The sequence below is a fragment of the Epargyreus clarus genome, unplaced genomic scaffold (assembly GCF_041222505.1).
Source record: "Epargyreus clarus isolate Ecla_fem2 unplaced genomic scaffold, WU_Ecla_fem_2.2 ptg000006l, whole genome shotgun sequence".
Classification (NCBI taxonomy): domain Eukaryota; kingdom Metazoa; phylum Arthropoda; class Insecta; order Lepidoptera; family Hesperiidae; genus Epargyreus; species Epargyreus clarus.
Window position 1 is genome coordinate 5,836,858 of NW_027332214.1, and position 17,397 is coordinate 5,854,254.

Genomic DNA, 17,397 nt, shown 5'->3' on the forward strand with positions numbered 1-17,397 from the left:
ATAAGTATTTGGTTGTGTGTTTACAATTTTTTCCAATTCGGGAATTTTATCGCAAAATTGCATTCCTAATTGCTCAGTTCATATTATTTGTTCCTTACTTCGGGTTGCAAAAAATATAACACAAAAGACGGTAGTTAGGTACATCTTTTTGCTACAGTTGAAAATTAGGGATATCCGTAGATTTCTTATATAGTCCCCCATAGGTAATTACTTCTTAAGATATTTCCTATTATGACATATTTTATGAAAATTATATAAAAGGGTAATCCTTAAAAGGTGTGAGCAAAGGACAAATCAATTTGGTCTATGAGACAAATGTACTGGCGGATTTCTTAGGATTAGTATCTAGTAGACTATATATCTATCTAGTAGACTGTCCTTCGATTACTGTATATAACCCTAAAAACAAAGGTTGTGGGTAAGTCAAACATACGCAAGTCATCGGGTCGTGTACGACTTGTCTCGTAAGTCGTACGCAGTATTTAGTACATACGTTCATACATACATACAATTTAAATATAGGTAAAGCAAAAATAAACTTATCGGGTCGTACAAACGTTTAAATTACAAAATTTCATGCAAATGAACGAGATGGGCGACAATGCACTGCATCTTATGCGTTTTCGCTTTCGTTTAGGCACATGCTCTATACCCTACAATAAGCGATTAAATATAATCTTATTCAAATATATCGGGTAAATGTGTTGGGACTTTACATTTCATGTTTATTGACGACCTGCGTGGCGGAGCGACACCATACCGCTTCCGGATTCGACCCCAGACAGATATGTAAATGATGATGTTTCATGATCTATTTGGGTCTGGCTGCTTGCGTTTTTGTGTGTAATGGAAATAGTGCTAATAAGATATGAGAATAGAAAAAGTTATAATTTATGAATATAGTTTAGATTTATGATTATAGCAAGTAATTGTTCACATACAGAAGATAAATAAAAAATACAGCTTCATGATATAACAGCAGAAGAATTCACTTATTCAAGTACTAAATCATCCTGTTCACACGTTGTTCACTGTTTCACACGGTTGGCACGGGTTTCCTGTCAGAATGAAACGGGTTAAGGGTGTTTTTAATATCGTGCGTGTTTCACCACGCACGCGGGATTGCCCCGCACGCGGAAATTTTCACGCAGCGTGAGACACGCTAGTCCACGATCTAGTTTTCTGCGGGCTGCTGTGCTATGTGGTTGGGTACAATAGACAACAAACTCAAAAAACTATTGATCATGTACTCAATTTATAAAAGACGAAATAAGAAGACTAGGTCGCAATATGGCCTGTTATTTGAAAAGAGGATTCTTGCTCGAACGTTTGTTACACATTATAGCATGTAGTACACTGGTCCCATAGAAGCGCTCGCGCATGCATGGGGCCCGGCGCGGGGCTGCTACCCAGGATTTCGCCCCGCGTCCCGCGTGCGTATTCAACGCGTTACAATAAATACTTGTATGAAAAGAACATTTACGGGAATTCCGCATGCGGGGCCATCCCGCGTGCGTGTTGAAATCCGCACGATATTAAAAACACCCTAAGGCCATACTCCACCATGCTGCTCAACTTAATACTCAACTTAAATTAGTAGACACACGCATACACTGAGAACTTTTTAAAGAACTTTGAACCATTTAGGTTTCATCAAAATAATATCCTTCGCCGTTGAAACAAGTGATAATTATTTAATTAATATCTGATACTCACATAAACAAGCATATTTGGGTATTTATAATTGTCATTTTTACTTTATATATTTGTTGCCACATAATTAAAGTGATACCACACAAGACCAATCAATATAATAACTAAAAGGATGTGAACACGACGAGAAACATTTATTTATAACTTAAAAACAATATAGAAAAAAACTCATATTTTAATATAATTTGAGAAATGAAGTTCAAAGCACAATTTCAAAATAGTTACATTAAAAACCAAATCGATATTATAGCTTCATAACCCATAAATTAGTTGATAGCTTGCAGTGAGACCGGCACACGAAGGGAACCAGCTCCCGTGCCGTGCTACGAACGCTTATAAAAAACGTGTTTACTTCGTCGGTGACAGCGGCAGCGCACGCGCATCTCCAATCGATCCAATCGGAGTTCCCAGTCGAAACTTGGAAAGTCGATGCGTGATTACGATTACATGTCAGTGAAGTGTCAGCCCCCAGCACAGGCGACGGTCGTAGGTCAATACAACGGGGCGCGTGGCCAGTGTAACTTGTAGTGTTGAAAGAACTAATTATGAAGGTGAGTTATATACGCAAACATAGAAGTAATTAGAGAGTGTTTAAAAGTCCTTTAGTAAAATAAAAACGAAAATTTAAAAACGATGATTTTTAAAAACGTTATGAGGGTAGATCTTTTTCTTTTTTCGAAATAAAATTTGCAACAATTACTTATTTTAACGATTAAATTTTGCGAATTTCAACATTCAAGTAGAATAGAAGTATGAGTTGTATAAATTTAAAATATTTTAGTGCAATTGGCATGAGGTTATAAAATAGAATTATCATATGCATAGTTTAATTGTTGCTGTTATACGTCTGCTCCATTTAATCTTACTAATGAATATCTTATAGCAATTATTGTCTACAAAGTTGATTAGAAATTTTCCATACATTTAAATAATGCGTTATACTATATTTATGAGGTTAACAATTTTTAATTGGCGGTAGTGCCTACTTATGCTGTCGAATCATTAAATTTAATTCTACCACTTTCTACCAAAAGAATTGTAGAATGAAGCATGTTTATTTAGAGAAAGAAATATAACGTATTAAGCTGAAATACTTGCTGTAAAACAAATCAAATACTAGTTGTTAATCACCACTAAAACTTTTTGAAATTTCACATTTACCAACCAATATTAAATTGTGTATATAATTTGAACTTGATAAATACTGAATGAATTTAGGTTGGATTTACATTTTAAAGTAGAGGCATCTAGAGACCATAATCACACATATTTTTCAACTTATAAACATTTCGAGATCCCCCTTAAAAAACCTAAAAACCGCGCGCAAAGTGAACGAAGACTTTACCAGCGATGGTCGTTAAACATAAAATAATGTAACCGAATAACTCAATTACGTTCTGCGCGATCATTTTCAGATAAAAACAGTGTGATTGAACCGTAATTGTTATTTCAATCTGACATGTGTTATTGTTGTTCAATAATTGATGCTGATAACTTTGTAAAAATTACAACAGAGAGCAACTTTGACCAATATAAATTGGTCACTCACCTTTTGTTTATTCTAAATCATTGATAATTACTTTTGGGTCAATGCAAGGTTTATTTAACATTACATGACGAACGTCATTCAAATTAGTTTAAGCAATTATATTTTGTTACAAATATATAGAATAATCTTACATTACATACAGTTCAATCCAATTTGCATTTTCGATCGCAGGTCCTTAAAATAATAGCAAAATTTAATGTGTCAAATTTTACGACAACTATATTATAGAAGTAGGAAATGGTAGGTACATCCCGTGTAGGATATCTGTGGTTACGCCATGTGTGAAATAAAACGTATGTAAATAATTAAAAATGAAGTACGCATTTTCTAAGGACACGTGCATATTTGCACCACGCTTTTCTATCGACTTCTTTCATAGACTTCTATTTTTGTGGTTATTGGTCAATTTTCTTTGCTTTTTAGTTCAGCAACATAATAATTTACGGGTTGGTGGTCTAAAATAAAAAAGTTTTGAAACGGTCCATTACAAGGAAAATGTTAAGAACTCTAAGTATATTGGATAGGATAGGATAGGTTAGGTTCTTACCAATTCATAAGAATGATAGTTGTGCCGTGAACATAGATTAAACAAAGCTTTCGCTTGTATAATATTAGACTACACTGGTACTTGCTGCTTTACTTCTCAGAATCGTCACTGCTTTGTTTATTTATATTCATTTTGCGTTTCCGAGAGAAATGTCAACAGCGAAAGGGCTAAAGCTAAATATAATTGCACCACGAGATTAAGTATATTATACCGGGTTAAATTTGGACGTCTTTGATGCACTTCAAAACAAGTGTTTGCACTTCCGAACAAACCTAATTTGAGAGTATGATTAAATAGTTTTTTGTTAACAAACTTCTTTACTTTTCGATGAACTTTTTGGTCTGCTAGGAGCTGTGGATTTAATTCCTGAATGCCTTATGTCGACGTGTATCTACACAAACAAGGAGTATTTAATAAAAAAGGATAAATATTTCTTATTTAAATAATACGTTATAAGGGCTTTCTTTAATCTTACTACAGATTAAAACACGCAATTTTAGACTTTCGCACACTAAATAATCTTAGGAACATAAATTACGCCATCTCTTCACTAGTAATAGATAGTCGTTTAAAGTTTAAACGACTGTATCTTAAAAAATTGATACATAGCAAATTGAAACAGGTAAATCAATCATTTCAAAGAATTGTTGCGGATATCCTAACTATAAAAACAAAAGTAAAAAATGTTGTGGTTATTCAAAGTCAAGAAACATGTTATTTTCAACCTTTTTTTTTGTTTTTCGCTGTTTAAAATGGTTTTTGCTCTATTATAAAAAGAGGTTAGGTCCATGCAACCGTAAATTTAAATAATCATTTTTTTAATCATAGTGCAAGCTCTTAAAATATAATAACAAAGATAATCCAAGGGTAATTCCAACTTGCACTAAGGCTAAGAATACCCAAGCGTATAATGGAAAATACATATTTTTCGAAATGTTTACATAATATTTGCTTTGTGAGCTGATAAGGATTTGATTCAAACATAACCAACTTTTAAATTTATAATTTTAATTACCTTAACAATAACATTGAAACCAATATTTCGTATTTGCAGTACCTACCAAATAATTAAATATACCTACTCTATTAGTAAAAATCTAACTGAATTTACCGTTAACATGTCTAGCCAAGGGACCTCAAATTAGATACCCAAACCCGATTATCATACTGGCTGCATTTAAAGAATATGAAAGATTGTGACATCGGAACAACATTAAATAAATTATACATTATTTTAACTCTCTGACAAGATAACCAGTGAACGGGTAAGATATCGTAAGCATATCGTTTTACGGTCTTAAACCGGTCAGTCGGAAATAGCGGCTAATGCACGTTATTAATAACCGATCTATCCAATGTTTTGCTTATAAAATTTGTCAATTTGTCCATAGAAAGTACTACATGGAATACATAACTATAGTTATATATTTTAAAAATAGTTTTTTACACCTTCTTTAATTATTTTTTTATTTTTAGCGTACTTTAAGCGCCTGTACACATATACAGACCATAAAATTTCAAGTGCCTATTTGCTACGGTTCCTATGACATACGGACATACTGCACTGGCTCAGGAATAGGATTTTTAACCTCCCAAGTAAATGATTCAACTTTTTTTACCAATCTATAATATATTTACTTTTATAAGCACGATAATCTAGATCATAGACACTGAACTAATATAAATACCTGTAGTGTCTAATTATATAAACATTTACAGGCGATATTTATTTCGAAACCTGATACATAATATTTATAAAACAATACATGGCTACGTCAAAGGGGCGGTGACGGATCGATAAAGCGACTCCGATAATAATTATTTGAATTGAAAATTACGTAATTAATCGAAAAAGTTTAAAAGATAAAGTAATTAATAAAATAAGAAAATTTCCTATTATTCTGAGGAAATCACAGCAGAGCAACGACTGCGACCTCTGATCTCTGTACTAATCATTTATAGGAAATGTAAAACAACAATTTGTACGTCTGTGTTTTCTTATCTGTTACAAGCTGGCGGGGAAATCAAAGTGATACGACTTGGCCTTTGTCTTTATTTTTACAAGCTTTTATTTAACTTGCATGTATGTTTGTATGTTTGTTAGTTCGGATCAAATCTTGCAAGTTTAATTTGAACCACTTCCCGGCATCCGATTGAGCTGAAATTTTGCATAGTGACATCGGATGACAAATCAATATAATTATCATATCGAACTGGCATGATGATGATGATTAACGATTTTAATAGCTTATAGCGCAAATGGAACAGATTTTTTAGTCATTGAATAAAAATATTATTTTCATTTTAGTACAAATAAAAGCTTCGACCTTTTGAAGGATTGTAGATTTTCAAAATCCAACTTAAGAGAATCTATGTCGAATAAGTTATATTGCTACACGAGTATATCAGTATCATCTTTGATTAGCGTTAGATATAGTACTTATTTACTTTGAATGAAAATATCTTAGCACCTCTAACAATGTAAAACCATAGCTAACTCGTACGCAAATAAAAGACATTATCTACATCTTTCATACATTTATACAAATACAATAAGTGAGCGTGTGACTTACACGACAAAGTGCAAAGGTTGAAAATGTTTACGTACGTGATACAGATAGTTCTTTATTAGATATCTGAAACCAAAAAAGGAAGACAACGCCTAAGAAAATATGGCATTGTAGGACAATGTGTTCTTGGATGACTGTGCGACACGATAGATTTCGTGAATGTCGCGAAACTGATTTTTATTTGATGTTTGAACTACAATCGCTCATATGACTGTTTTCTAAGCTAAATTTTCATATAACAACGTAACTACTTATGAAATGCTTTGTACGTAATCTTATAACTTGGAGACGTAGTAAAAGAGAAAAAGATACTTTTTTCTTGTCATGCATGTTTACGCACGCATTTCCCACCCGCACGCGCGCACTTGCATTCTACCATTTCATAGATATGCAAAGCGCGGATCGCGGTGAGAATGCAGTGACTAAATTCACGTATGCGGACGTAAGCTCGCGTGACAAGAAAAGGCCCAAACAGGCGATATTTGTATATTTTTTTTAATTTTCAGATATCTGTATAGTATTCCAATTTCAATATTTTAAATTAACGATAAGCCCGTCAACAACTCCATTAGCCTTAAGTAAATATAAAAAGAAGATTTAGGAAAGAAAGCATGAAAATAAAACTCATTTAATGACGTCTTCAAAACCAACTACTAATTAGAGTCCAAAAATAAACAATCGCTAATTATCATACATTAACAACAACAGTCATATATAAATAATTAATCATCGCGGAATTCCCATCATATTGGGAAAACATAATTATGGTTTGGCTTCCTTGAAATTTCATAGGAATTTAGGTAGACAACATTCGGTGGGTTGGTCATGGTGGGGTAACTCTTCATTATATAAATACGGCAGCAGTTTTTGCTATATAACCATACTTTATATTTTATTTGCCAACACAAGGTTTAGATTTGTCCTTAACTAACGCTGAAGTAACTAGAAACCTGTGAAATAGTGACTATAGTAATTTATTTACAAATATCATTCTGTAGTGTCTACTCTATACATATAAACATGGTAAGCTTGAAAACGTATTTACTATTTTTTTTACTATTTCACGCTAAAATATAGATTTTTTTTACCATGGGACCTTGGACAGTTAAACCCTTGGTTCAGTTGTTACGATTGAACAACCGTTGTTAAACTTGCAAAGTTCATTTAGCCGGTTAGAAATATACAACTCTCTACCTTACCTACCTACCTACTTTACCTACCAATCCGAATTGGCAAAAAAAGTTGCAATTACTGCGGTGCATTTTACTGCAGTTCATAATGGCATTTAAAATACCAAGAAGCACCCCAAACTTTTTACTCTGAATTGAATTAAAAAATATTTTCTACTTTTTAGTTCGATTAGCAATAAGACCGTGTTTTTTTAGTTTCAAACTATTATTTATTATCGCCTAAGGTAAGAGGGTGTTCGGAACCACTCGACCCCGTATACTCGTTATGCCGTAGTAAAGAAGCGGCTCTTACCCCGAAGCGGAACCTAAAAAGAGTTGCACAATATAACCACGACAGCTCTGCCAAGAGTGCAACGATTCTTTTTTCGATCCGATTTTCCTATTTCTGCGTAATAACAGCTGTGTTAGGCGTTGCTGTGTTCCGTTTTGAAGGGTGTGGTAAGGGAGACAGACTTTTCCGAAGCGTTCCAGCTTAGTCCTCAGGGGTAGCGGCGCATCTGTGGATGACTTCAGGTAGGAATATTTAACCCTATCGGGGGTTGATTACAGATGTCCATGGGCGGCAGTAGCCACTTACCATCAGGTGGACTGCATGCTCGTCTGCTACTCCTATATTTAAAAAAAAAAGACAAAGAAGAACTCAAGATAAACGTAAACTACCCGTACGCATTGATTACGTAGCACCATTCGTCCATAACTCCATACGCATTTAAAATCCATTAAGCGGTGACCGCGAGATTCGATCCTAACGCGTGACCTTAGAGACAAAGCAAATTACCCTTCTTACATATCATTATGTGCTTATTGCGCTGACCTAATTCCGTGATATATGATGCGCGAACTAAACGATAACCTAATTGGCGAATCGAAGTGTATAATCAATTGGACAGATGACACCTCTCCCGTGGGTCAGGTAACCTAATCGTAACCAATAATACATTTCAGCTACAAACCTGAATCGATTATATTATTGATTCATCGTTAAGTTATCGATATTTAAAGTCCATTTTATTTGGAATTAGTATTAAATATTCTATTCTATTTTAAAGATTGGCAGAAAATTGAAAGATTTGTGCGCCGGAAACCGCAACGCACATTACTTTGAAAATCAAAAGTGCACGCACTTGGCACTGGTATTTCGAAGTGATGGCACTTCGAAATATCAGCTTACGGCAATTATGATTTGCTATACCGAAAAAAATTGCGAGGGACCATACACGACTGAGATTTCTTAAAATATTCTTACAGGTGTGTGAAGTCTATCAAAACGCACTAGGCCAGCGCCTAAATCCCTCTCACTCCGAGAGAAAATCCGTTGCCCTTCAGGAGGACAGTACTGGTTTGATGACGACGAGATACCTACTTTTGTATTGCAGCCACAACCTCAGATTCCTTAGAATATAAATTAATTAGTTTTATTTATACACGACTTGCACATTTTTATAAAAAAGAGTAAACATTTTCATGATAAATAACTATTTTGATTGTATGTGGGTAGGTACTATGTAAAACAAGAGTAACAGAGCTTTGATTATTTCTGATAAACTTTCGCACTGGGCAAATGTTATGGATGCATATGTCGTTAAACTAATTAGCGATATGTCATAATAAAGTTATAATTTTAATGACGCATGCAACATTATTATAATAAACATTTAGTACCTACTATCTAATTCTAAAGATTTAGACTATCAGATCGAAGTCTCACCGCGGCATGCGGTAGGAGTTGGATGGTAGAAATAGTCACGTAAGGAAAAAGCGTTATAAGCTTATACCACAGAATAAAACCTTATTATTCTTTGCTTATACTGCCACCATGTGATTTTTTCTGTGTCTTTCTGTTTTTTACGCACGCGTGAGTGCGTGCATATATCGAGATACGAGAAAACAAGCAACGTGCGCGGCCGGTTGTTTAACCCCAATACTGAAAGCGTAAAATATTGTTTTAAAACTTATTTGTTTTAGATTTTTAGGTTTAAAGAATCTTTATTTCTCATAAGACATATTACATTTGTCACTTAAAATGAGAAATTTACAATAGATTTATAATAGCGTATGGTAATGCTCGGTACGTATGTGTTTTGAAATCTATGTACGTGTTTGTGTATATCGGTGCGTATGTTCGTGTGTGTGTTGCATGTGTGTGTGTGTGTAGCGCATGTGTGTGTGTTTTTGGTTTTAAATCACGGTATTTACATTGCCTATCACCAGACACTTTATTTTTAAACTTAATAAACTTAGTTGTTACTTTGTACCTATAAAATTACGTAAGTCCCAATTACAACTAATTTTAATACATTTTAAGAGATATGGTTTTAAATTGCTAATAGTCATCAGATAATTAAGTTTCAGTGCTTGTAAGACACGACATGTAAAATAAAGTTCATAATCAGCATGCCCAGTAACACATGCATAATAAATGCATCGAAACTAAATTTAGTAGACATCACATTGACCCCTGCTACCGACCGATAAGAGAATGTTTACATGACAGTACCATGATGGTCACTAAGCTGTGAACGAACAACACTTAAAAATTGATAACATGTTTAGAAGGCATCTAAAATTTATTTTTTCTTGTTACAACATAGGTATTTACAGTTAAATCCAAGAGGAACTTCTGTTGTCGCAACTTAAATTATTTGAAAATATTGAAATCAAAGCAGACGTAATGTAAAATATTATTTATAATAAAATATTGCAAGTGGGCTTTGTATTATATTGCATTATACAGCTTATGAACAATTATTTCTAATTTTCAAATCTATTGAATTAAAGAGTGCCGACATGGTGTCCAAAAGTACGGAATCCGAAACATTAGATTATTCTGACGAATTTGATGTGAATTCTGTATATTACGGTAGTCTAAGATATTCACATAAATATGCATAAAGCCTGATACGTATTTATTTTTTTTAAAAAATATTTGCACTTTATTATTTTTACTAGCTGACAAATGTTGTGTTGCCATATAAATAAAAAATGTTAAGGGTGAACAACCCTTATCACTTAGGGGTATGATAAATAGATAGTAGCCGATTCTCAGACCTACTGAATATGCATATAAAATTTGGTGAAAATCGGTAAAGCCGTTTCGGAGGAGTACGGTAACTAACATTGTGACACGAGAATTTTATATTAACAACTTTTTGAAAATCATGATGATTTTATAATTGTTATTAACATGCAAATCACGTGTGAACTTCATTCATGAACGTGTGAAGTACATTATGATAACAGCGGTCAATTCATTCATGACTTAAAATAAAAAATAACTTTTAAACTACTTACATTATCAATATATAGTCGCTCTGTCGGTGAGATAACATCGGCAATAACATATATTTTACAAGCTTCTAAAAAAGGAGGTTAGCAATTTGGCCAAAAGTTTTGTATGAAAGTACGGAGTGCAGTCCACAGAATATTGACACTTGACTTTAGCTACTGCAACCTAGTTACTTAAAAATGATAAATAGAATCTCGTCTTCGAAGGCACTACCCTAATGTCTTCATTTCAAGGGAACGTACACGAGACACGATTATTTCCAACTTAGTATTCAGAACAATTCAATTATTAACATGTAAAAGTAAAGCGTTGAAAGCAGCTATTCAATCAAGAAAAACAATCTGAGATGTGTTACGCTTCCATTTGGAAACATTTTTCCGTCTATACCGAATGAAAACTATTAATTTCAAATATTTTCCGTATTTACGTTGTATACAAACTGTCTTCTTATTTATTACAGGGAACAATCTTCCTGCTGCTGATCAGTTGCGGGCTAACGGTCTCTACGGCACCGGCGCCATGCTGTCCAAACAACGAGGTGTTGAGGCCGAGAGGCATCTGTGGCGACAAGAAGGTCAACATGAGCTGCCCGTACGGCAAGATGCTGCTCAGAGATGTGATACTCGACGGTTACAAGCTTTCTACCGTCGATTCTCCGTTGTTCGTCTTCGCTGATGACCCTAGCCAGTAAGTTAAAGCGATTTCCCGTAACTCCTTAAGAAATACCGCCACTGTTATTCTGAATCACATTATCATAATTTTCTAAACATCTTGCTCAGAACTTAAATTATGACAGCACAGACACTGCCTGGGATGATCACCAGGCCTGGCGAAAAATCTCTCCTTGCCAATCATCTACCGAATAATAGACTTCAAGGTCTACCACAAAAAAGAGCGGACTAAAAGCGCTACATTGGTTAATAATTGTAATTTGCTCTAGCAATAGACCCAAAATCGAAGTTTGCTTAACACAAATACTGAGTTAAAAGCATGTTGAACTCAAAACCGTTTCAGTTACATTGAAAAAGTTTTCACTTTTTCAATGTAACTCAAACTAAAATACTTACAAACTTAAAATTTAATGTAATGTAATGAAAAAGTAAAATTTTTTTCAATGTAAGGTTTTGAGTTCAACATGTTCTTTTTTAAGATACATGCCAAATTCAGCTCAATCGGATACTGGGAAGTGGGTGAAATTTAGCTGATAAAATTTAATGAAATCTTGCTCATTACAAACACCGGGCCAACAAAAACATCTAAATTACTTATGCCGAAATTTAGTTTATAACAGATGGAACTTCTTTTTCAGATACTGCCTTGGAAGAATGTACCGGAACCTGTCCATGCAGGATATGACCTTGATAGACGTGGCGTTGGTGTGTTTCAGTGGAACGAACGATGTGGAGACGAGCGGTGTGCTCACCCTCGTTTCTGTGGTGTTTCTTGTCGCCACATTCGCTATTTACTTGTATCTTCCACAAATGAGGTGAGCATTACACCAACAATCAAATCAATCATCCGCTTATGTCGGTAAATTCCTCGCTGGCAAAGAGTGGTAACTACAAACTTAGCTTAGCTCATCTTGCAAAAATATCTCTACACTAACAATGAATGGTACAGGATCCCTAGTATAGTTTTCATCATTTATTACTAACAAGCTGATTTTTCGTGAGTAGCTTCGTTTCGACAAGACGCCCAACATTTTTCCTTACAGCAATGTTGGTAAATGGTAGCTTGATGGGGCAGCAAGGATAAAATATGTTGACCGGACGAATTCTAAAAATTTATTACTAACCAAATTTTTCTTTGTTAATTATCAAGATAATTATTTAAATAACGTGAAAAAATATTTGTCCTACAAAATATAAGGTTTTTATTAAGGCGTCCCCCCTCTCCAACATGTATCATAAACAAGGTCATGAAAAATAATTACTAACCAGCTGATTTTTTTTTTATTGGCTGTCTACCATTTACATAGTCTACCATGCACATTGTCCTACAAATTGCATGGTATGTCATCTCGGACCTACGCTGAAAAGATGTTAATTCCGCAGGATTATTTTTTTTATTAGTAACTGTAGGTCAAAGGTATCACGTGATAGGATAATATAATTTTTATCTAAATAAAACAATGTCCTACAAAAAAAAGGGTAACTTTTATTAATCCTACAAGATTTGTAATTTAACTATAATATAATATAAATAAACTATAAAACTGGCGGACTGGAATAACGTACTTCGCAATTTGTAGGACAATGTGGGTAGTAAGCTGTGTAAATGTTAGACAGCTAATAAAAAAAAAATCAGCTGGTTAGTAATTATTTTTCATGACCTTGTTTATGATACATGTTGGAGACGGGGGACGCCTTAAAAAAAACCTTATATTTTGTAGGACAAATATTTTTTCACGTTATTTAGATAATTGTCTCGATAATTAATAAAAAAAAAATCGGTTAGTAATATTTTTTTTTGATTCGTCAAATCAACATATTTCATCCCTATTATTTTAGTTATAAACCACAATCGAGAACTTTCGTACGAGAATTTGTTGGGCGTCTCATTGAAACGAAGCTATTCTGGAACACTCAGCTTGATACTAATTATTTTTACATTAAGTATTAGTACTACAACTTTTAAGTGTAGGTCCGAGATGACATACCATGTAATTTGTAGGACAATGTGCATGGTAGACTATGTAAATGGTAGACAGCCAATAAAAAAAACATCAGCTGGTTAGTAATTATTTTTCATGACCTTGTTTATGATACATGTTGGAGAGGGGGGACGCCTTAATAAAAACCTTATATTTTGTAGGACAAATATTTTTTCACGTTATTTAAATAATTATCTTGATAATTAACAAAGAAAAATTTGGTTAGTAATAAATTTTTAGAATTCGTCCGGTCAACATATTTTATCCTTGCTGCCCCATCAAGCTACCATTTACCAACATTGCTGTAAGGAAAAATGTTGGGCGTCTTGTCGAAACGAAGCTACTCACGAAAAATCAGCTTGTTATTAATAAATGATGAAAACTATACTAGGGATCCTGTACTAGAATACTTGTATATTTTTTTAGAGATCTACAAGGTCTATGCTACATGTGTATGTGCTTAAGTATGGCTCTCGGATTCCTATCTCTTGGTCTGCTGCAGCTAAGCCCCGGTTTCTCACGAGAAATTTGTACGGTCGTAGGTAAATATAATTTTATAATATCATTTCTGATATACAAATAAATAATTTTGTAGACATTATTTAAAAGTAACTGTATTTTTTAAACTTTATCTATAACTTTTTTTTCAATAATTCGATATTCGACCACAGCTTTATTTGTCGGATTCAGATTATTTGTTTTTTTTTTCAAAACCAATATATATTGTTATATATAGTGTTATTTTTTAATTGTGTTTCTTGTTCTAGGATTCTTAGTATACTTTTGGATGATGGCAACATTTTTCTGGATGAACGTGATAAGCATAAACGTATATCGAACAATTGAGTGAGTATTAAAATAATATTTTAATTTGTACATTAATTGTTAAGTTAATTAAATTTGAAACTTCTTATTTATATCTGTTTGACTATTGTCTGAATCCTCTTTTCTTCAAAAGTAACACTTAAAATTCAACATGGTTTTTTATATTTTATTTTATCTATTTTCTAATGCTAACTAATGCTTTTTTATCGTTTCAAAATATTGCAGAATAATAATTGTAATCCATATTTTTTAATTAATTCAATATATTTTCCTCTAGAGCAATCATCATCTAGATGTGGCATCACCGTCATCATGAATATGACGCTTATCTCCCCTGACACAACTTATAATTTTCCACGTTTCCCTAAGCGTTTCTCTAAATATGAGATTTCGATTTTTTCCCCTACTCATCTAGTATAATACCAACCCCTTACTAGTTATGTAGTATACGATAAAATATTTTCCATATCATGCTAATGATAATATTTAATTTTGCAGAGATCCGAGCTACTTAAAGAAAACTCAAAAGAAGCAGTATGTATACTACAACTGTTATGCGTGGGGATTTACATTTTTCTTCCTGATCGTCTCGCTCAGTACCAACTTCATTGAAGGCAGCCATTGGAAACCAGGCATCGGCGCGCAGTCTTGTTGGTTCAACGGTAATCATTTTAGTGATTTTTTTTTAATAATTTATTAAATAGCGACAAAACAATGTTGTTATTAGAACCTACTTTGCTCAATGGCAAAGAAAATTAAAAAAAACTTGATCTACGCGGTGAGGATGACCCTTATCCGGTTTGTCATCTTGCGAAGATAGAAACCAATACTCAGTAAAAGAGCAGGAATTAATCAACAACGATATTATGTATAAAGGTCATGGAAAAATCAAGATTTAGAAAAAATATTGCAACATTTTGGATATAATAAGCACCCATATTTATATTTAATAAAAAACATTTATTTGCAATGGGGTTACGATTTAGTTCCACAAAAAAAAGTCATCTCATATTAGGCAGCATGTTATTTGCAAATTTTGAAGATACTTCCCCATTTGCTTTCAGGACGCACGGAGACGTGGATATTCTTCTACGGACCCATCGCGGTGCTGATCACAGTGAACGTGCTATTATTTATAATTTCGTCCTTAAAACTATGGCGGCACACCAGGAAATACGAAGTGAACAAGCTGAATAATCTTAAACACAGGTATTATTTTTTTCGAAATGATATTGTTATGAAAATCTTTTATATTTAATAGGTGGATTAACAAACAGAAAAGTGAATCCTATAATCAGGGTGCGATGATAGTTGCTAGTTTCATAAACACATAAACAAACACAATCATGTAATAATATCTGCTATGTGTCTCGTTTGTTTTCGCTAATGATTATATTCTCCATATTACCCTTCAGTATAATGACAGTTAATTGCGTTATGCGTTTCAGATTCAATTGTTTCTATTAGAATTCGGATTTTCTTAATTAATTAGGTCTCGTAATTTATCACATCATGAAACTATTTTCAGATTCCTCGAGTCCTTAAAATTGTTCCTGGTCATGGGTATCTCATGGATATTCGAGATTGCAAGCTTCGCACACGGAGAACGTCACATTATCTGGTAAGTATTTAAAACCGAAAGACAATTGCTGCGATTTTTAAGAGCCTTAACTGGAAAGCCTAAACTTATTCGTATAAAAATATTCCCAATTTGGATTGCATTTACATTATCTATGGTTTATTTCATTTGATTTGCCGAATAATCTTCAACAACAAAACTCATACCAACAAGTCTCATTAAAAAAAGATTAATCATTTAAATGAAAGCTACTGGAATATAAAAAATACAAGTAATTTTAATGTTCCTCCACAGGAAAATAATGGACACCTTCAACTGCCTTCAAGGGATCGTGATATTTTTAATTCTGGTGCTGTTGAGGAAACGTGCAATGAAAGGCTTAGCCGATGAGAACTGCTGCTTAATCTTCACACGACCATTGGCCGAAAAGCTAAGTCCGCATGATGATGAAGACGATGAACAGATACTAGCAGATGAAACTATGGAAGTCAGGTTAAATTAATACGCTCTAAAGAACAAAGAATTTATTTCATAAGAGGCTGTGCCTGCCATTTTATTTTTATCATTTAATGCATTTTATGAAGTTAGAAGGAGTAGGAAGAAATTATATTATTTAAATATTTTAGATCTATGATCACTTCCAGTAAATAAATTAGTTTTAGGTTCTATGATTTTTAAGATTTTATTATTTGGGACGTAGATATGTAGTGCAATATTTCGTTCAGTCAAAGTTATGTAAATTTCTTTTTTTTTCTATAATTATTTCATTCGTCTATACTTAAACATCCTACAATATACATTATGCTTACGTTATGCTTCTATTATATTAAGTAAAAACTTCCTGATTAACTTAATATTTCTATACTTAACACTAATGTATAGGAATGAGAATCTATTTATGTAATTTAATTTTATAACTCAAATCACTTCAAAATAATCAGAACTTAAGCCGAGACTCACGTATTTTATTATTGACTAAAATAATATTCAAGAATATATTTTAGTAATTAGATTATAGATTTATTATATATTTATAGAAAATGTGCCATAATATTGTTAAAAAATATATATATGTACATCTGGAAAATTGTTACCTGTATTAATTCTATATGTTACTAATACAATCGTATTGTTACATTAAACTAAAAGTCACTAGCATTTACTTAATGTAAATACTAGAATTTCGATCAAACGAATACTTTTAGGTTGCAATAGATCCTTTTAAATAGAGAATGCATGCAAGTTGTGTAATAAATATTCAGTAAAATACTTTGTTTTAATTTCGATTCCTATTAAACAATATATTTTGATGATATTGATCTAATTCTTTGTTATCAGAAAGTTCATGTTCATATTTAAGTTTAACACGGAGAGTCCTCCTTAAATAATAGTCGGGTGACAATAGGTATATATGATATTACTGTTTAGCTCTTAAATAATATTGTTGTTTCTATTGCAGTAATTATGTATTATTTACATAGTTAC

General features: G+C 33.0%; 2 protein-coding genes across 2 annotated transcripts in view; one reads left to right on the plus strand and one right to left on the minus strand.

Moving 5' to 3' along the window:
• LOC140742805 (RNA helicase aquarius) overlaps positions 1–17,397 on the minus strand; it is an 86,025-nt gene that overhangs the window by 55,451 nt on the left and 13,177 nt on the right. The window lies entirely within an intron of this gene.
• LOC140742804 (probable G-protein coupled receptor Mth-like 2) lies at positions 2,053–16,492 on the plus strand. The gene is made up of 9 exons (XM_073073820.1): positions 2,053–2,264; positions 11,316–11,542; positions 12,165–12,341; positions 13,935–14,050; positions 14,276–14,354; positions 14,832–14,995; positions 15,398–15,542; positions 15,862–15,954; positions 16,207–16,492. The coding sequence occupies exons 1-9, from the start codon at positions 2,259–2,261 to the stop codon at positions 16,412–16,414; spliced, it is 1,215 nt and encodes a 404-aa protein (XP_072929921.1). The 5' UTR covers positions 2,053–2,258; the 3' UTR covers positions 16,415–16,492.

Excerpts from the sequence above, each read along its gene's own strand:
- LOC140742804 (XM_073073820.1), top strand. Across the intron at positions 11,543-12,164 it reads TTCGCTGATGACCCTAGCCA|ATACTGCCTTGGAAGAATGT; the intron begins GTAAGTTAAAGC and ends CTTCTTTTTCAG. Across the intron at positions 14,355-14,831 it reads AACGTATATCGAACAATTGA|AGATCCGAGCTACTTAAAGA; the intron begins GTGAGTATTAAA and ends TTAATTTTGCAG.